The sequence below is a fragment of the Crassostrea angulata genome, chromosome 3, assembly GCF_025612915.1.
Source record: "Crassostrea angulata isolate pt1a10 chromosome 3, ASM2561291v2, whole genome shotgun sequence".
Classification (NCBI taxonomy): Eukaryota; Metazoa; Mollusca; class Bivalvia; order Ostreida; family Ostreidae; genus Magallana; species Magallana angulata.
Window position 1 is genome coordinate 34,174,128 of NC_069113.1, and position 21,503 is coordinate 34,195,630.

The 21,503-nt window shown below is 32.0% G+C and overlaps 1 protein-coding gene across 1 annotated transcript; it reads right to left on the reverse strand.

Moving 5' to 3' along the window:
* Positions 1–3,479: 3,479 nt before the first annotated feature.
* LOC128177687 (melanopsin-B-like) lies at positions 3,480–21,207 on the reverse strand. The gene is made up of 3 exons (XM_052844507.1): positions 20,424–21,207; positions 4,828–4,933; positions 3,480–4,633 (listed from the first exon to the last, which is right to left on the reverse strand). Exons 1-3 carry the CDS (start codon positions 21,093–21,095, stop codon positions 4,287–4,289), a joined length of 1,125 nt encoding a protein of 374 aa, XP_052700467.1. The 5' UTR covers positions 21,096–21,207; the 3' UTR covers positions 3,480–4,286.
* Between the last annotated feature and the right edge of the window lie 296 nt (positions 21,208–21,503).

Consider the following 21,503-nt stretch of genomic DNA (forward strand, 5'->3'; position numbering starts at 1 on the left):
GAGAGAGAGAGAGAGTTGGGACGAGTATGCATGGGTGGGCAAACAAAGTTCGTGTATACATAATTTTAAGCCGTTGAACTTGATTTTATTCTGATTTTTTTCACTTAAATTCTATTTATTTTATCAATAAGCATTTTACATCTTTTGTGCATTAAGTGATATTTCTAGGTTTTCATTGAGTTTCATTTTTATCAACACAATGTCATCTGCCCCAGCGGGATTTTTTATCGAAAACTTACAATGAGTTTAAGATATGTTTAATCTGCTGTTTGAAAAATAATCTTTATTTTGAAGAGACAAATATTGTTACCAAAATATTTGAAGCCGCTTATTGATTGCTTAAGCAAAGAAATGCTTTTTTGGTAGAGTAATTTATGATGGTATGAAATATAGCGACATTGCAGAAAAACTAACCCGCGGGTTATGTTACTTTTTCTGCAATGAAAGCTGCCCTCACACAGACTGCATGAATCATCAATGAAAGCTTTTTATTGTTTATTAGAATTTTACATCTTCCTTAACAAGTTGATGAAATAATCATTAAGAGTAAAACAAGATAACTAATCATTAGATACATCGGTACCTTAAAAATTAAAATAATGCGCGCTCTTCTATGTTTTGGTAATTTGCATCTAACGTAATATCGCGCAGTCCCTGAATTTGGTAAGTTGCCGAAGATTTTGACCGACCGATAAACAGGTTAGAACTGGTTTGTGCAAATTTCAACCCTTTTAGTTTCTATACAGCTAAACAACCAGTTTTCTTATGAAATAGGGGAGAAAATACTCGTTGGATGTAAATACATATAAATAATGTTCACACACTTAGTTGTATCTTGGTATAACTAACATGCCTTAAAGGGAGCAACGAAACCTTATTCTGCCTTGTCGTGAGTGCAATAAATACAGCAGAATGCCGATAATTTTATAATGCGTATAACTGATTTCAATCTTGACCCAACATCAGAACGTTACTTTTCTGAAGCCTTTCCCAGATGGTGATTAAAATCGTTTCGATATATTTTCATCAAGTATTGATTCTAGTAAGAGGTCGTTATATTACGAAAATATGGAAGTTTAGAGCATTAGTGCTGATCAATTTACGTGCATATACCTCGCAGACGTAAACTGATCCCCCTCACCCAATTAGTGGGTACTTTAACGGTGGAAATTATTTTCACAAGCGACGAAAGATGTGATATCAAATCACGTGAGTTAATTTATAGATAACGGTTATACCAATTTCAGTAACGACGGAAGAATTTTCTTATTTGAAATTCGCGACAGCAACGTCCAATGATAACATAGTCGATCAAGCATGAAAAGCATTTAGTGTGATTACTTTGGAATTGTTATTTATCTTTTTTCTGTGTCTTTCATTTTTTTTAAAATCAATTCAATTTAAAATCAAAATAAAGTATATTTGACACCCCAATTGACTTATTTTCTTAATATTGTAAACGTAGTCGCTCAATGGAGTAAATAACAGAAGGCCATGTATCTGTTGCAAACCTATACTTACAATTCGTCTACCCCCCCCCCCCCAAAAAAAAAATGGCACTGGTTGTTATGCTTACTAAGAAGAAATTTTAAAAATTTCAATACTAGAGGTGGTTTAAAAGGTTGGTTTTTTTTCTTATCAAATTTATGAAAGCTGTCCACATTGAAAACAAAAAAGTGTTGTTGCTACGAAAATTTTTGGTATCTCAGAAAATCACAGAGAAAATCTTACTTTTTGAAAACCCAGTAGAGTTATAATTTATAAGTAACATACATTGTATTATAAAATGATTCATTTAAAAACCCATCAACATGTCAAGTTCCCAACTTGTTACCTTTGCAACGACTGTAACAATTGACCAAAAATCCATGATAAGAAAGTTTGGTTTAAAATAAATATTTTAAATTCATATTCTGTGCTGTTAATATAGTAGCACTTTTGAATAAGAAAAAAATCCGTAAGTTTTCTCTGTTTAACAATTTCTGTTTTACAAATTTTAACGCAGATTGCAAAAATACTGCTAAATTCTACTGTATCTATTATCTTTAATAAGCTTATAATTGTCAATTAACTTTCTTTTGGTTTGTTGACCATGGAAAATGGAACCACATGACAACAATTAAATGTTGTCTTATTCTTTTCTATTAATGTGCATCAAGATCTGAAGTTTGAATAAAATCAGAAATTCGGTGACATTTGCTTCCGAAACATGGCATTTCTGTGGTAGTGCCAATTTATCAACAAATGGACATTATCTTTTAAAAGAAGGCAAAACAGCTTTTTAAAAAAACTTGTATGGGTATATTAAACCAATGTAAACGAAAACAGAGCAGGGGCCTTGAACATAATGCCTGATAATTACATGTGTAATTATGTTGTATGCCAGTGCCAAGGTGGCAATTTTGCACCCGCTTAAGATGCAGTTTCTTGAAAATTCATTTATACCAAATGATAGATAATTGTCTAGAGAGAATAATCCAATGTTGTTTTTAGTGTGTTTCAACTGACAGGTGAGATATTTACCTTTAAAAATTAATATCCCATAAAAAATAATAATTCCCATAGGAGAAATGATTTTCTTACAGGAAATATTGACAGTCCTATTGGATTTTCTAAAAATCCTTAAAGAATTATATTTCGCATAGGAGAAAGGTATTTCCTTTAGGAATGTGATTCAAACAAATAGGTTTCCTATAGAAAATTAAAATTTCCTTTCGGATTTTAGCAAATCCTTTCGGGATTTAAATAAAAAGTCCTCGTACTCCGATAGGAAATTTCACATTTCCTGCATGTATAGGAATATTTCTTATTATATCATTTTCCTTTTGGAATTTTTTTTTGAAAGGTAAATATTTCACCTGACGGGTGAGATACAATGCTAACAAAGGTGTTTTTAAACTCTTTATGCAATGGTCTATCTTATGGCAAATTTGAATTTTTCTACACATGCAGCTCAGGCGGATGCAAAATTGCCGGCTTGGCACTGGTATTATAATCCGGCACAGTCTTTTTTGTTAAACAAAGAATTTAGTTTTGTATCTTGTATATAACTTACGGCCGACACTCAAATTCTGGTTAATCATTAGAAATGCATTACTGAAGCATTGTAAACAATAATTAAAATTGAAAAATAAAATATTTTTAATATCGTTACCATGCCCTTTTAATATGCTTAGAAAATCTACCAACTTTATCAAGATGTCTTCCAAAGTTGTACATGTTACTCATTAAGTACCCCTATACAATAAAATGTGCAAATTTGCTCAAGGTGGAATTAATTACCTTTTTTTTTGCTACACATAGATACTAGTAAGGGCGTTTGTAATGACAACATTGCAAAATATCCTTTTGATCCTTGGACTACGTCTTTAAAAAATCCAATGAATAGCTTTTTTGCAGTTTGAAAGTAAAAATAAACTACATGTAACTGTATATCTACAAGGAGAAAACAATCAGCAATAAGAAAAAAATTACTGGATTTTTGGTTTTTATTTGCCATAACAACATTAAAACAAAGAGAGTTTTGTTCAGAATACATATTGACACATGACTTACTACGACAAAGTGACTTGAATATATACTCTAGACATGTAACAACTTTATAAATATAAAAATGCAAAAGCGATTTGATTTTGATTTGTGTTTAATGTACTTTAAAACAAAACTTTTTTCTTCACGTAACATTATTCATAAATTAAATTGATATCAAACAGTTATATCATTACCTTAGCGATACAGAAATAAACATTTTAAATCAACTCCATGTATATGTAAAAGTTTTTCATTATTATTCATTTAAACATATTAACAAAAAATAAAAATATAAAGCAAACATCAAAATCTATGAAAACATGAAAACATTTAAACATAATGTAAAAACAAGAATATTCGATGTACGTCAATTACAATTTCTTTCATAAAGTGTTTGACATCCATTAACAAACATCGCTGAAATTCTAAACCAGTTGACAGTTAACTGGTCATAAACAATCCTGTTATGTTTCACAATTTTTGTGTAAAACATGTTTATAGTATGGTACATGGCAGATCACTGAATCATATAAATTTTTTTTTTGGAGCCATACAAAGGTACGTAGTCGGACTCGCTGAAAATATTGTAACAGTATTTTCTTCTCGAAAGCCAAATAATTGTATCAACTTCAAACAAAAAAATAATTGTAACAGTAAATGTACATAATAGTAATATAGATTTTCTCAAATCACATCATGATGGAGCAAGACAAAAGAAATGCGTTGATATGAAATCAAGCAAATACCATCTACAATTAGACTGAGGCAGAAATTGCAGGGTTTTCAGATGACGACTGCACGACGACATCGGATGAATTTAACGTACGAGACCTCAAAAGAGTAAGACTTGTTTGATTTTTCTGTTCGTTTGTCTGCACCTTATCCGGATTTCGTATCAGCCACCTTAAGAATGGAAACGTTTCCGCTAAGGCCTTTTTCATGACTTTACTGCGGGACGCATATATCAATGGATTCCATAGAATCGAAGCTTTGGCGAACACTGAGGGTATAGTATGCCATATGAGAGGAATGTCCTTACTGTAGCCAAGTATACATATAAAACCGTAGATAGAGTAGGGAAGCCAAGCCACAATAAATGATCCTGAAAATAGGGGAATTACTGTCCCGTAAAAAAAAGTCATGCTAAACACAACATACTCATATATATTTTAAATGAATTAGTATAATGTAGAAATACAATATGATAGCACTCTTGAAGTATAAAAAAGATATTTCTGTCTACATAGGTTCTCTTACGTCTGGCGTTATTAAATAGAAATATAGAAGATGACTTACCAACCATCAGAAACAATGTTATGGCCACTTTCTTTTCTCGTTTGATCATTTTTTGTTTTCTTGCTAAAGAAACCAGCTGTTGTGAAGATTTTCGTTGAAAATGAATCTATAAAAAATACAGTTCAAACTTATGTATGCCAAATCTAGTCTAATAGGTTCAACTGTAAGTAATATTAATAATGCTTTTAGTGCAAGTTAGTGCGTAAAAATCTTGTAGCAAATAAAAATAATCTTGTTCTGATGAGCACGCATTTTTTAATGTAAACCAAAGTACCTGCGACACTTTTTTTGTTTAAAAAAGAAGACACGTTGAGCTTTAATTTAGAAAGAAGAACTATGTTCCTTGCACCACCTTCATAATTATATTATAATTCCTACAAGGCACGCCATATACACTTTCATCGATTTAGGCAAATCAAACAATCTCATGTTGAAATGATAGAAATTGGATTTCTTTAAGATATTGTCTATGTCGGAAAAATATCTTAATGTCCCTCCATGCTTTCGCGTTCTGGACAACTCATACCACATAATATTTCTAACACACTTGCATTTACTGTCATGGAAGTTAAAGTTTGAGGAATCAAAATTAAATTGACTTTATGGAGTACCGGTTAATAAATTTGAAGTTAACACATACTTTTGAGAGCATCTGCAACTTGGGTCTAATGTACACGTTAATGAATCGTATTTTAGAGTTGAATAAACATTGAATATAAAATAAAAGATCCTTTTAACTCCAAGTTATTATTTGGTATACAGTTACACTATAGTGAATGAACTTATACTGTGGAACCATTTAATTTCGAGGGGATCAATTTTCGTGGATTATGGGAGGTTTGCTTATTCGTGGGGATGTAATTCCGTGGATGTGTCAGTTTTTAGTTTTATTAGGAAAACTGAATCTTTTATAACTTAGTTTTCGTTGAGGATGTATAAAATTCTAATGATTCCACAGTATTTACATTTCTCAGTGTCTTTGTCTGTGATAACACTACGGATCAATTATGCAATGTATTGTCCAATACATTTCATTAATGACTAGTTTAATATATTTCGTCTTACAATACCGGAGGTAGTCAAATATGGTCGGGCGTGACCAAAACAATCATACAGCCTTCGGCCTTCATTAGATTTGATCATCCCCGACCGTATTTGATCACCTCATGATACTCAAGGAAATGATTTTAGTCCTTAGAACAATTTCTATCAGGAGAAAATGCATCAAATGTACGTCTCTTTTTGATATTTTGCAAAAATGAAACTTGCAGATACATTTATCACGCTGAAAAGTTTACAAACCGCGCATGCATCAACATGTTTCTAGTGAAAGAAATGATATTTAAAGTAAAATATTGGCATCAGGGTCTTGGACTTTGATAGTAATAATGTAATATATGACACACATTGGTTGATATTTTCATGTGAATCCAATCAACATTATTCCATAAAAAACTTTGACGTTGTCTAATATATAGTAGCAGTAACGCACGTTTCTACCAGTAAAAGATTTTTGATTACTTCTTAAAACCGATGACGATTCGTATCCCAGACAACCAGACAGACAGAGTACAATCAGTGTATGTACTTAGTGGCCATGTCCGGTGTACTATGAAAGATGTTATTCTAAAGAAGAATTGGGAATCTGAAAAAATATTCTAGTAATATATGTATGATGATTATTCATGAAACAAGAAATATGTATGAAAAGAAAAGGGGGTGGGGTAGTGTGGTTAGATTTTTTTTCCTGGGGGGGGGGGGGGGGGGGGGTCTTTTCGCTTTTTACATGTGTAATTATAGCTCTGCTATAAGGAATTGAAATGGTATGACACGTACATGAATATACAAGTAATTGGTCATATATTCTAGTTTTGATCTCTTAACCTTATGCAAGATTGAATAAACATTTCGACAGTAAAAAAAAAACGACACAAAATCATTACTTCGTGGTAAAAACAAAGTGTAGAAACACAATCGTAGGCTCCATTTAGGCATATGTTTCAAAATTTTGAAAGAGGTTTATTTGTTAATTCTAACTAGTTTACACTCAACGTCATGGAAAAGGGAGCAAGAGGGTAGGAAATTTACACTAACTTCATATTTTCCATCTGGTTTTCGACGATGGAAATTATGCGGAATACTCTTGCAACAAGCAATCTTAGCATACATACCTGGTGTGCTTAACCAACTTGCGACTACTGCACCTTATGAATAGTTAAATCAATATGAGAAATGTTATGGCTTTTGTTGGTAAAACAAAGAACTTAATTGGTCAGACTGGCTTGAGTGATCGAAATGTTATCATGACCTCAGTCTATAGAATGGTAGTTGTGGTTATAGGAAATGGACAACTGAAGAGGTCGAGTCTTTTTATTGACAAAAGTCAATTAATTTCTGAACTAGTTTGAGAATATTCAAGCATAGTATGTTAGATATTGTGAATAAAGAGTATTGATTACAATGTTATGGATTAGAAATAGATAGGTACATGTATAAACTCTAACCTGCTAAGACAAGTTATTATCCATTGCATGCATGAAATATTTGCTTGCAGCATTAATAAATACACGTCTCTAGTTAATTAAACAATAAAATAATCTCTTTGATAATTCATGCGGGATATGAAAGTTGTGACATTGCAGATAAAATACATAACCTGCTTTAGCCACACCATAGTTAAAAAATAGTTTAATCGTCTTATTTGGGAATTTAAGTCCGACATGATCATGATTATTTCGTCCAGTTCGTGAATTTTCATAGGATGCTGAAGGTGTCGACCAATCGATAAAGTGCATAGGCGTCGGAACCACTTTTGTTATTGTTAATGAATACCCCTTTAACATTTAAATTTGTTGTGAAACTGTGGCATTCTGTTTAATTGAAGTGCATGGTTTTCATGCCCAAAATTTAAGAAAACTGAATGCAATAATGACACCAACCAGTGCAGATATAAAAATACTAATCCCGCTGATTGGTAGGTTAAAGGGGTAGAGTGATATGTAGCGTTATATGAAGCACACTTGTAAAAGATATACAAACATAAGAGGTATGTTTGTTGCTTTTAGTATCTGTGTTAAATTCTTGTAAAATGTCCTCACTCTTCCAATTCAGAATTGATGAAAAGAATGAAATTAATCAGGCTAATGGCTTGGTCTTTGATATTTGCATAATGCTACAATGCGATGTGTATTAGAATTGACTTATTTGTCTTATTCCCTAGTGATCATGGTGGAACGTGGGACCTCCAAACGACATAATTGTTAATGATAACGATTAAAACGAGAAATTTTAAGATGAGGTTTACATTCAAGTCTTTACTGTTTGGTACCAATTGTATTCTGTTTCGTTTTGGCATGACAACTGTATCTATTATTTAATTAAATCCACATTAAGACATTAATTATCCTGACTGCAAGGTGCCTAATGCTTGTACCAATCATACATTAAGTTGCTCTAAACCATTAAAAGTTAATATAAATTACCTTTTAGGCAATTTTTAGACTTTATCAAAGAGCTTGGTATAAAGATATAGCAAAATATTTGAATTTCAAAGCTAAAAACACTGTGCCGGATAGTTTTGCCAGTGCAAAGGTGACAATATTGCACCAGTCTAAGCTGCATGTATTGAAAAATTCAAATATGACATATGACATACCATTGCTTTAGGAGTTTAAAACCACCTTTGCCCTTAATGTAAGTCACCTGTCGGTTGAGATATTTACCTTTAAAAAAAGATAAATTTTTACAGGAAAACATCTTTCTCCTATAGGAAAAACACTGTTCCTATTTGATATTTTGAATTTCTTACCGGAATAAAAGAATTTCCTAAAGGAATATGAAATTCCATAGGATTTGAACACAAATCTCGTAAGATCTTAATTTCCGATAGGATATCTTTATTTCCTATAGGAAATCTACCTGTTTGAATTAAATTCCTGCAGGAAATACTTATATCCTAAATTTAATTCCATTACGATTTTCCTGTAGGAAAGTTAATTCTCCTAAGGTAATTATTGTTTTCCTATGGGATTTTATTTTTTAAAGGTAAATAGCTCACCTGCCAGGTGAGACAAATTAAAAACAAAAGTGGTTAGATACTCTCTAGGCAATGGTCTATTGTTTGGTAATTATGGATTTTAACGAAACTGCATCTCAAGCGAGTGCGAAACTGCCACTTTGGCGCTTACATAATTATCCGGTACATTGTTTAAAATATTACTAATTGATGATTTATAGCTAAACAAAACATATCTGAAAATTTTAGGAACATTAAAAAGTTAATGTTAGGGACTTAAATAGAATGTGAAATGTTATTTCTGTTTCCCAGAATCAGAAGACTATTAACCAAATGAGTCGGTCTCTTTTCAGTGTATACCATTGTAATGTAAATTTGAACATTAATAAAAATTAACGTTACTAATATCGATTTCAAACTTAAAGCTTTAAATTTATCATATAAGTAACCACTTCAATGTTAAAATCTACATGCATCGTATTTTGTCAATTTTGTGTATATACATGTGACAATTCCTGAACTTAAATATATTTTATTTAAAAAAATAAATTGTGTATGAGCTTCCGATCGATAAATGTTAAACTAATTATAGTCCATACTTATCAGCCAATATGTTTTAATTGAAATGACAAATTAAATAGACTGTGTGTTGATTATCCCCTGACTCTCCAAGGTGTAGGTTCCAGAGTCCGCTTTTAACACAAAATTATTATAACAAAGGGTTAGGATGCAAGGTTATAATGAGTTAAGAGTTGCCCAAGTTTGCAAAAGCAATTTGATGACACATTGTAGTACCTTTAAATTCTGTATTATTAAGCCACAACCTTTATAACAGACATTTATAAGACTACTCTCCCTCCAGAGAGTCATACAAATTACTTAGGTCAGTAACCTATGTCACCTATGTCACCATTGTCACTTGATAAAGGGTTTACAATTTTATTTCCTCAGTCTAATTTAGCTCTCAATTAGTCTTCATTAGTTAATATATATTAATCTTCTAATGGAAGTACTCTTACATACTCCTCTCTTTGTTTGCAACTTGGCAAAAAAAAAAAAAAAAAAAAAAGTTAAATTTCCATTTTCATTTTATTGTCCGCGTCGAGCAATAATTATTCAAAATCAACATATAGACCAACTGTGGAAATCATGGCATCTTGTGGCGAAATTTATTCGATTTTCTTTGTAAATCTTTCCATTTTTTGATTCATTGAATTTTTTTAACAAATCTTTGGTTAAAATATGTGATACTAAATTCTAATGCATGTCTATCTATCTCACCGGGGACATCTTATTTCCAGAAACGCAAGATCTTGTCCCATCTCTTATAATTGTTTCTTATTTCCAGAAACGCAAGATTTTGTCCCATCTCTTGTAATTGTCTCTATTGTCAAAATTTTCTTATATGTCATATTTATGTACTAGATAGTAGTGGCAACTTTTCTTTCATCTCGAAGACGATTATTAGTAGGTAGCTTTTTCTCATTTATAGTAGCCAGTTATTGGTTGCAGTTATTTGTATCTTATTTTTCCTATATGGGTAATTCTAAGCAATTGTTCACGAAATTTGAGTCCATACAAATATTAATGGTTCCATAGTAGTACAAATTTAAACGATTGTGTTCATTGATGTAAAAATGTGTGAGCTAGTGTTTTAATCCTTGACAGCATTTTTGGGTGTCAGATGAAAAGCAAAGATGAAGGACAAGTAAATCGAATATATAAAGCCCAAGAAATGGCCAAGGATACGAATTATAAAAATGTGTAAATTAAATCGGTATTGCAAGCGTATCAAAGAACTGAAGACTGAAGATTTTGAAACATGGTTTATAATCGTCATTGATGCAAGTCTATATATTATGTCAGCACTTTGGTTCAGTTGCTAAAGTTTTTGATGCATAAAAAATCTGTGTTTCCAAAGCAATTTGTTTAAGGGGTGTCTTGTGCACTAAAATACAATGCTGTTATACCTGGTAATACCAGTATGTATCGATTTCTTTTAAGGGATATTATTTTATCATATATTTCTGATGCGTATCGGTGCCACGTTTTGATTTTTTTTCTTTAAAATTATAACTTTAATTTAGAATTCCCATCTTCATTCTTGAAGTGTCCGACTTAACTCTTAAAATTTCAAACTTTAACCTAGGAATTCTAAACGTTGAAGTTGGAATCTTTAACTCAAATGTTACAATTTCCAATTTCAAAGTTGATTTTGCTAACTTTCAAGTTTGATTTACTTACTGTAAAGCTGGAATAGTTTAAAATTCCAAGATTATTGTTGGAAATTCCATTTAAAAGTTGAAAAAAAACCCATTATAACTTAAGATTGAAATTCAAAGATTTAAGTAAGAAATTCCAACAAACGAAAAACAGGTCTATAGAAGATTTGTTTTGTCAGAACAGTATATGGATTTTTTTTATTAAACGTCAAATAAAGTTCTAGCGATATTTAAGGTTGACCTGGAAACCTATATCACAGCAGTTGTCCTGCTACAATCTACACCTGTCATAGAAGAATTAAGATTCAATATTATTTATTACATTGCTTCATGTCGACTCTCCTACAAAATGTCGGTCTGCATTGCTGACCAGAAAGAACAAGATATGATTAACCTATTTATTTCTGAATTATCTTTGGTTTGTTACAGATTTGTCTATACTAATAAATCATATTACATGTACCAGGAGAGAAACATATCACCATATTACATTGTATCATGAAAAGACTGCTCCTTTACTCATCATAAAATGTTCTCCTCAGCATCCTTCGAACGAGACACCATTTTAGAACCTTTGTGCACTCAGCTTATATTTCATGTTGAATCAATAAAAAAATGATAACATTTCTTCAAACAAATGTCCTGGTTTTAATGTTGTTATATGATTATTATATTTATATAGTTTCCAGTGTCACCGTTTAGACAAAAAAAGTAAACGTATGGAACAAACCTGCAGCGAAAGAGAAGAAACTGTTTTATTTTTTATACAGTATTAACGGTGAAATTATTTCCTTTCAATGATATAAATGCATGTCGTTCGGTTTGCATTAATTTTTCCCTCGGTTATCAATAAAGGTGAAGATATTTACTGTATTTCGTCGCATGCAGTAATTCAATTCTCTCTATTTATTGTTCGATGTGATCAAAAGTGAATTTATCGTGACAGCAACTATTTTGAATTGCACATAAATTGAATTTTATTCAGGCAAGCACGGAATCAAACAATGTGGCAGAAATCATTGACTCTCTATCTTACAGGGGCAAAAGTACAACAATTGTTCCAATCTGAAAAAGCATTGGTTTTATTGGAGTCTTGATTCTATATTTGGAAACCGGTGTTTGTGATATGTTCCCAAGCTACAGCAGTGCATGGAGTTCAATTGCTTATTTGTTGTTTAATGTCCTTTCAAGAATTTATTTCTCTTCAACTCTCTTGAGTTGGCTGTATTTTTGTTCAAATTACTTTTAAATGGCCATCGACCAGATAATTCAAAGGATGAAATCAGGACACGGTTATTTTTCTTTTATTTTGTTTCGTATGAAGTTATTATAATTGCTCCCTCTTTCCGCAAGATTTAAATTAATGCATGAGGATAGTGTTCCATTCTCGACCAATGCAGACGGTAACTTTACCAAAGGAAACAAAAGAATACATGACCTTCAGATAAATCTACCCCTGAAATAGAATTCACAAATGATACCATGAAACAAACTAAAATGGTGGAAAATTGGTCGAAACAGTCATTAAGGAGATGAACAAATGAAAATGGTTACCTGTACATGTACTAGGCCTTGTAATATGACAATTTTTAAACCATGTTTAACCCTTTCATCAGTCGAATAAAAGATGAATCGATTGAAATTAAAACAGACGTTGCATATCCACTGGCAACTAGCAGGAGGTAGGGAAGAGCAACTCCCTAGAAATAAGCTCAGTTAGTGTGATAAGGGTGGAGTTGAATGGACGCATAGAGTATAAGGTCATGAGTTAAGATATCGTAATGGAAAATAGATTAAGATTTCGACTTTAAAGAACATTATTTTTAATGTATATGTTGAAAACATCGGTTATATGGCAAACATGTCTCTTGGGCTTCCATACATAGAAGCAAGATTAATTGTACAGAAGAAAATATCTTTCAAACGAATTTTCTGAAAGTATTTCAGTATACTTGCCTGTGTTTTTCAGTATACTTGCCTTTATGTGTCACTACTAAGTTTACATACTATTTACATGTTCAGCAATTGTAAATTATGAGAACAAATCTGTGCTTTTAGTTTTCCTACACAGTGCCTCAACCGCATCGTAATCATCCAGTGTGAGCCAAATCTCAAAAAAGGATAATGTCAAGGTTTCAACAGCTAATATCTTTTTGACGTTTTCACATCGATCAGTAATTTGACCATTAGCAATTGGGGCGAGGATTATATTGTCAAGTACGAATAATGTTAAAATACTTGCAGGTGGGCGTTGTCTTAGAATACAGGGTAATTAACAGGTCAAACCAAACAATTCATTCACTGCCTTCTTGGTAAATGAACCTTTCAATGAATCAATCAGCGACCTCTTTTCAAAGCTTATTTTTCCGGTAATAAACCAAAACCATAAAAAAAATCCCTAATCATTTCCTAAGTCAAATGTTGTAGGGAGTAGGTGCATTCATATTGCATCCAGACTAATGAAAATTATAACACCAGAATGCACGAGTGAGTAATTTGGTCAATATGAAAAAGTAGTGCGTCTTCGAACTAACTATACCTTGATAAAGCAACCATAATGTGCGCTTTGGTACAGGAACGTTTTATAGCATGATTATAATAAATACATGCTCCTTAACTTATTAGGTCATTGCCCGTTTTACGTCACCCCTTTTGCATTAATATTTATCACACAGACTGGGTTAAATCAAAATAGATGCCATCAGATGTAAATACAGGCACAGTGTATGCAAAAGAACATTTATTTCAATGTGCGCGTTTTTAATATAGCATTACATTCTCGTATATGCAACCGTAAAAATTTAGTATCATACATGACAATAAATCGTATAAAATTCAAGTGTCCCCATCATGCAGAGCGATATGTAATGGATGGCGCAAAATATGCTTGACGTAGGCAGAGCAGAACATTAATCGGTATTTTTGTAAGCTTAAATTTTATTTCATTTTTTTGTGACAAAGCGTTTTTATAGACATGATCCCAATTTATACCAGTCTTCTCTACACTGAACTCTAACAGTTGACACGTTTTTTATGGAGCAAACCCTCCAAACCTGATTAAATGACTATCATTTGGCGACTAATTGTATATTAATAAACAAAAATGAATGAAGTTGACATATGGAAACTCTTTTTTGTTTTTTATCAATCATCTCCAGAAGAGATAAATGTGAAAACTACCTGTATGAAATTAATAGTAACAGCTGATTCTGATCAGGGTCGGATTGCATTGTTAATATTGACATTTGAATGAATTGTTAAATCTATCGCTCGATCTCCTGCCCAAGCAATCTGTGTTTTTAGCAAATACTCATTAATCAAATCGATAAAATCGCGTTTCTTATGTAAAGTATTATTTTTTATTTTGGACTAATTGGTTTATAATACACTTGAATGTATGGCCCAAATCTATACTACCATATTAAAATAAGAGACTCGAATTTTTGGTCTTTAATACCGATAAATCGGAAGAATACAATCTTTTGTTTTATATATTTTAAACATCATTGGCACTTGAAGATTACCAATTTGTTTTTATTTTTTCTCAGTTAAGCTTTGCTAATTAATAATCAACGAAAATTCCTAAAAAAAAAAAATCCGGGAAATCATCTGGATTGTTTGGATTTTACAATCTTGCGCTTGCGCAATACATTCACGCTTACGAAATCTTTAGTTTATGTTTCCACAATATCATATTTGCATATGAATAAACTCAGAAATGATAATACAAATACGGGTAAATTTTCATGGGAAATTTGCCATATATTCTGTTCATATATATTAACGATTTCTTATGACAGAAAGTATAAAATAACAAATATACATTTCAACTAAGTACATGTACTTACTTTTGTTATCATGATGACAAAAAATATTTGATTACATGCAAAAAAATTCACATTATATTTCTTACGAGAGTGAAGATAGAATATGTTTTATTGTAAAAATGAATTATATCCTATGGACCCAGTTTTACGATAGAATGCTTTCCGTGTATTGTCTCTTTAGCAAAGAAAATACGTGTACATTGGTGAAAAAGTGTTGAATTCTTCCATTATATGGATTAAAATTTTTAGATGAAAGGTATTTACAGTCTCAGCAAGGTTTATTATGATGAATTTGAATAGGGTTTTTTTCAAAGCAACTTGAAGTTCATTAATTTTCTCTAAAATCGTTCCGGAGCGATTTTGCAAATTTCCTCTACATTTCGGGTATATGGGAGGCATTCTAACTGTGGTGAGGGCCTTTCCCGAGACACAGTTAGATTATTCAAACTAAGGAAAGTGTAGTGAAATAAAAAGCATCATTGTAGGCTTATAGCTTTGTTATGTAAATGTCAATATTACGGTGTGTCGATGTACCCATTTCGTAAATGTCCGATATGCAATGTCAACCCGTGCACGCACGTCTAGTATGAATTAAAAAAAACAAGAAAAATTACGGTAAACAATGCACTTTGAGCACTTACAAATAAAAAATAATAGAAATGTTCTCACACATTTTGTTTTAAATTCGTTACCTTACACTTTAGGATTTAGATACACATGGAACTGTATATAAACATAAAAAAATCAATGAAATTCATATTTTTGTGGAGGTGAAACAAATACTTACCGATATAATCTTACAAGAGGCCTAGGCTCACTTTTATTTTAAAAGTTTTCCGAAATGTATAATGTATAAATTTATTTAAATAATAATTTTCAACTACCACCTTATTTGGTAAATTATGTGAACGGTGCATAGATGAATATCATGTATTTTCATGTATCTTCTTCTTCAAGCAACTTCATTTTCAATTATTAAACATTCTGTTTCTTTTTTCCTAACATATCCGATGATAGAACCACTCACTGAACACAAATCTATTCTTTAGCTGAAACCCATATTAAGTGACCCAGAAAACATAACTCAATAAAAATGGTTGTTGTCAGAGAACTAGAAACCCACTCTTTATTTATCTTGGCCCATATATCGTAGAGATTCGCATCAATACTGATTAAAAGTCAATCAGTAAGTCTGCGATCTATCAATGTCTTTCAGACATTTCTTGACATGTTATAGAGTGTAAAACATTAATTCTGTTCTACATTTTAAGGTCTGTGTTCTATATATTACGCGTACCTTCCACGCAGTGTAATTAAGTGTGATTGCTTTCAGGTAATTCAGTAATCTTTATAAATTGTGCACATATCATCGTACAGTTTAATGTACAACGTTTAAGGTCAGACGACACGTTCCTCAATTTTATATAACAGGATATATTTCCAGGAATTTGTTAATGGCTTACTACTACTCCGACAAGCTTTCTTACAAAAAATTAGGATACCTTACCAGGCATTTCTGCAAAAAACTAGAGAATGCAATTTCCTATACAACCTTCTTGAAAATACACTTGAATTGCTGATTTAAAAATAAATAATACATCACAGCGAAATTCACTATCTTGGGCCGGGCTTTGAACTCAAAACCTCTAGTACCTACGCTCCTCGCAGAGAGCGGCCACGGCTCTAACCACTTTGCCATCTAGGCATATAACAATACACAAGTAAATTTCAATCATTTTAAAAATCATTATAAAAATAATAATTCTTATTTGAACTCTTTATTACGAGGAGATACAAAAAAGATGCTCGAGGAACGTGTCGTCTGACCTTAAGTACCAATTTTGTTAGAATTGCACCAATCAAGGTAGCAAAGGATGTGTTTATGCAAAGTTAAATGATGCCGTAACAATTAATTAGTACTACGTAATATTTCCCTCTGATGTATCTTTTAAAAAAAAGGAAAATAATGGCTATTCATACAACAGCAGCGAAATTCAAACATCAAATATGTTCACCCTATTAATTTTTTTGAATTGTGAGTCACGTTACAACGATTCATATGATGGATCACAATAAAAGAAACAGGTCCTAAGATTGTAGATGAACAGTTAACCTTGAAATTAGTTTTTAAAATAACCTCTAATTAGCTAGACGCTCTTTAATTAATCTAAGACAAGTCCTTTTATCGAAACAGACATCTTTGCGCGACTGCTTAATTCATTTTTAAATGAAATCAAATGATACTGCAGACACCCAATATCTTTGAACTTGATATTTTTTACACCGGACGTGCTAGAAACGTAAAACATTTTGATGATATAAACTTATCAGTTTATATTTACTTTTTTCAGTGACTTTCTGATCAAATTTATCATAAAGCCCTTCAGGCTTTATTGGATTTGGTCGACCCCGACCGTATTTGATCACCACATTATACTCAAGAGAATAATTCATTATTCCTTAAATAAACTCTTGCATCCAATAAGCAATTGAGTAATAATGAATATAAATTAAAAAGATATTATTTCAAAGTTAGTTGGATACCTAATTCAATGTAGATTCAATGTACTGCATTTATCTCCCAGTGACATATATCCTGGAATTATTTTTATTATCATCATATTTTCTATAAATCATTACAAACCGTTTAGGTATCTTTTTCACGCATAAAGAACTGAGCTCAAACTTTTACAGATAATGCCAAGCTGCACGTTTCAAATCAATAACTCGATCGGATTTTTGATGAAATCGATAGTTCCGAAATTCCTTCACGCCATCTTCACGTACTTTATTTTTTGCTCAGCATTTTTTTGCAATGGAAGAGGTTAAAAAGAATCGATTTATTGATTTAAGTGACGTTTCATTCTTCAGGAATGTTTATCTTTGACAAAACAGATTATAATATAACTGAACGGTTCAATCAAGAAGTATGATGCATATGCAATCAAATGGAAATTGTTTTAGAGTTGGCAATATGGCATATAGGTTATTCTGCTACAGTTTTCGTCTAATTTTTGAAACTCTACATTGGTAGTAGATAAATAATATGTGTGTTTGTAAGATAATGAGACACAAGCTTTTGTAGCATAAATCTTCTCAAGTAATAGTCGTCTACAGTGACATGATTAGTAAAAGTCAAGTAGTCTTATTCGAGTGCGAATAATTTTGTGTTGCTTTTTACTTTCATGTAGTCGTTGGAGTCAGATTCAAGTTAGGTTTCTTGATAGTTGTCTTTTTATCCAAATACATTAAAAAAAAAGATATTTATTCTGCATAACAAACTGCATTGTTTAAATAATTATTCGGAAAACTGCCAAAACTGTTTAAAATCATTGACAGTTTGACCGTTTTCCTGTAAAACAAAATGTACATTTAGCGAAGATCGAATTACGACTAAGTCGTTCGCGAGTCGTGAAAATTATTCTGTGTAAGAAATCATTGACAATGCATCAAAATAAATGTATCAGCAATCTAATTCTTCCATTTTACTTAGAAAATAAATCTTCTACATCAATTTTTATTGCATTATGCAGTGTACGGTATATGTTTGGTTTTTTTTTTTTTATTTGTGTTTTGCTTTTTTTTTTGGGGGGGGGGGGTCGTTTTAATTTTACTCTGAAGGTACTTTTTGTGATAAAATTCAAATGAACAACCATTACAAATCTTTGGGCAGAAGTACTCAAAAGGAAAACCACATTCCTTTCAATGTCATGTTTGCGTGAATTCGGTATATCATAAAACCAAAACGACCTTGATGAGCCTGACCAAGACGTGGCCCTCTTATCGATTATCATTCCTTAAATATAGTCACCAGGGCTCTACTCTAAGCTTCATTTGTGATATTTGAATGAGTTTGATGGATAAGAAGTGTTTGAAAAGATAGATTTCAATGTAAATGCACTTGTTAGTGGCATGATAGCTTCCTCCTTGAAAGGATGATAATTATTATGTTCACAGCTAACTGCAAAATGTACTTATCTAGTAGCTACTTCATAATATCCCCGTTAAACATTTTGTATCTGAAAAAAAATTGGCAAGTGTCTCACGCTTCGGCAATTATTAATTTGAAACATGGTCAACAGGGCAACAACTAAAGATATCATTAAAAAAAATCGAATTTCTGAAAGTTTTTAAAAAAAATTTTCAAGAGAAAAAAATTCATCAATATGCATATAAATGCTTGTTACAATTAACTTAATTTGCTATCAAAAATTGTGTCAAGTGCAAAGCAATGTACCGTGCATTATCAAACTCATCATATACATGTATATATACACACGAGATAAAAAAAAAATAATGTTCCAATATGATGACGATTCGTAAAAAGAAATCGAGCTTCGTGACTACTGTTTAAACTTTGCACAAAAGGTTATCTGGAGATTCATTTATGTAGCTAGGAAAGAAAAAAATCCCATCTAATGGCCATGTTTGTTGTAAAACAACTGATGAAGTGCGCTCTGATATACATGTACAAGCTAAAATACCACAGGAAACACTTACATAGTTCCAAAAGTTTTAGTTTATCAATATATCTGCTGCTTCATTCAGTAAAATGTCTGTGGGCTATTTGACGAAGTAATTACACTTAACTCGACGTTCATTCAACTAACAGATTTTTCTTTTACCAGATTAGTTTGGCTTGAATATATATAACGTATATACTATTGCAAAAAAATAGTTTAAATTTTATATCGCCCTTTACATTTCAGACCAATTTTATACATTTATAGCCGACTTACTTCTATATCTTATGAAGAGAATATAATGAGATTTTATATATTTATATATTTGTTCGCTATAATTTTTTTTATCTGTTTCCATTAAAGCAATTGAACTTGTCATGACCAGCTATGGGACAATTGATAGCACAGCTCGATATCAAATTATAAACCAATGCATTGTCTGTATTATCTGTTAGACAAATTGATCGAAAAATATCACTAAATAAAGGACCATATTGTTTGACAGCCATTTTATTCCTTTTTTACGGTAAAGATATACTATTTTTTAAGGTGGGGCTTCATTTATTTCGAGTATTTTAATTATTTCGTTAAGTTCAGGTAGGTATATAGGTCTTCTAAAATATTATTCCTTTCTTATATCTAGCAAAACAATTCATTAAAGTCTCGCTGGAATATCTTGATGTACTGTGGTTTCATTAATATTCAAGGGTATCAATTTTCGTGGATATAGTGAAAATCACAGTTTCAAGGATACGTAAATTCGTGGCAAATGACCCTATCAATACTAAAGGTTCAAAGAAATTGCACTTCAATGAACATTTCATTACGTGGATAAACTTTACAACGAAATCCACGAAAACTGGTATTCAACGAATATTGATGAAACCACAGTATGTATTCGTATATCAAACAAATCCTACGGTCAATAAATGAGTTATAGTAACATGGTCTGGATAAATGAGGAAAAGACCAATCTTCGAAAAAATAGACATAATTTTCTTTTAAATATAATGAATTTGCTTAACAGCAATTTGCCTATCAAAATAAATGTTGATGAATTTCGACTTACCTTTTTTAGAATCGACGAGTACAAACTTGCAATGACCCCCACTGGAATCAGAAGGCCTGTAAATAATATGGTTATAGCGTAAGAGTGATTTGAAAAGTCTCCAGTCCATTCAACAGAACAGGTGAGCCTTGCAGGTTCAAGAACGTATTTATTCCAACCGAACAAGGGCAAAATCCCCCAAATCACTCCGTACACATAACATAGAGTAATGATTCCCAGCGCAAAACTCTTCGTGACCTTGCGGTGGGCCTGGTACCAGACGATATGGATATACTTGTCGATAGCAATGCCAGTCATCAGCGCAATCATGACGATACCCAAACCCGTCAGGAGAAATCCGTGAAGTTTACATATTCCATCTCCAAATAACCAGTGATGTCTAATGCTGGACGCCGCAGCAAATGGAATACCAAGTGTGGCGATAAGAAAACCGCACAGGCAGAGCGCAACTATGTACATGTTACTCACCGTGGCGATTTCCCTTCGAGAAAAGTACAGGTATATGACTGCACCGTTCACCAAAATGCCGAAAATGGTCAGAAAGAATAGGTAGACCGCAAGAACCACGTACATGGGTCCTGGGAGTTCGCCTTGCTGTCGTGTTTCTCCGCAAATCGATTCATTGACTTCAGAGGCATTTGACAAACAGTTCAGGTGCAGTGTGGAGCTCATACTTCAAGCCTGTATGTCTCCAACTCCAACTCCTTTTCTAGGAAAAGTCCGATGACATGAAGTGAGCTTTTTTCTCTTACTTACTGAGACACGTGTGTTTATATATATAGCATGTCAGTAGCAGATTAGTTTCCCCGCCCTATACTCAGAGTAATCAATATCGGAGAATTTGTCGCTTCTTCTTTCCTTGATATATTTAATAGATTAAATCAGAATCAAGATGCTGAATAGTTTAAGCTTTTTTTAATGTAACATAATTAGGTTTGCTATGGTGAAGTTTTGTGTCAATAAGCAACGCCTCCAAATATTTGTGTGAATATTTAAGGCAATCATGTTCATATAGCTAGAAAAAGCTAGCTGACGTAAAGTAAAGTCTGACAAATAATCACAAGAAATGTCAGATCCTTC

Excerpts from the sequence above, each read along its gene's own strand:
- LOC128177687 (XM_052844507.1), bottom strand. The coding sequence starts at position 21,095 with ATGAGCTCCACACTGCACCTGAACTGTTTGTCAAATGCCTCTGAAGTC. Across the intron at positions 4,934-20,423 it reads ACTCGTCGATTCTAAAAAAG|ATTCATTTTCAACGAAAATC; the intron begins GTAAGTCGAAAT and ends TATTTTTTATAG. Across the intron at positions 4,634-4,827 it reads AACATTGTTTCTGATGGTTG|GATCATTTATTGTGGCTTGG; the intron begins GTAAGTCATCTT and ends CCCTATTTTCAG.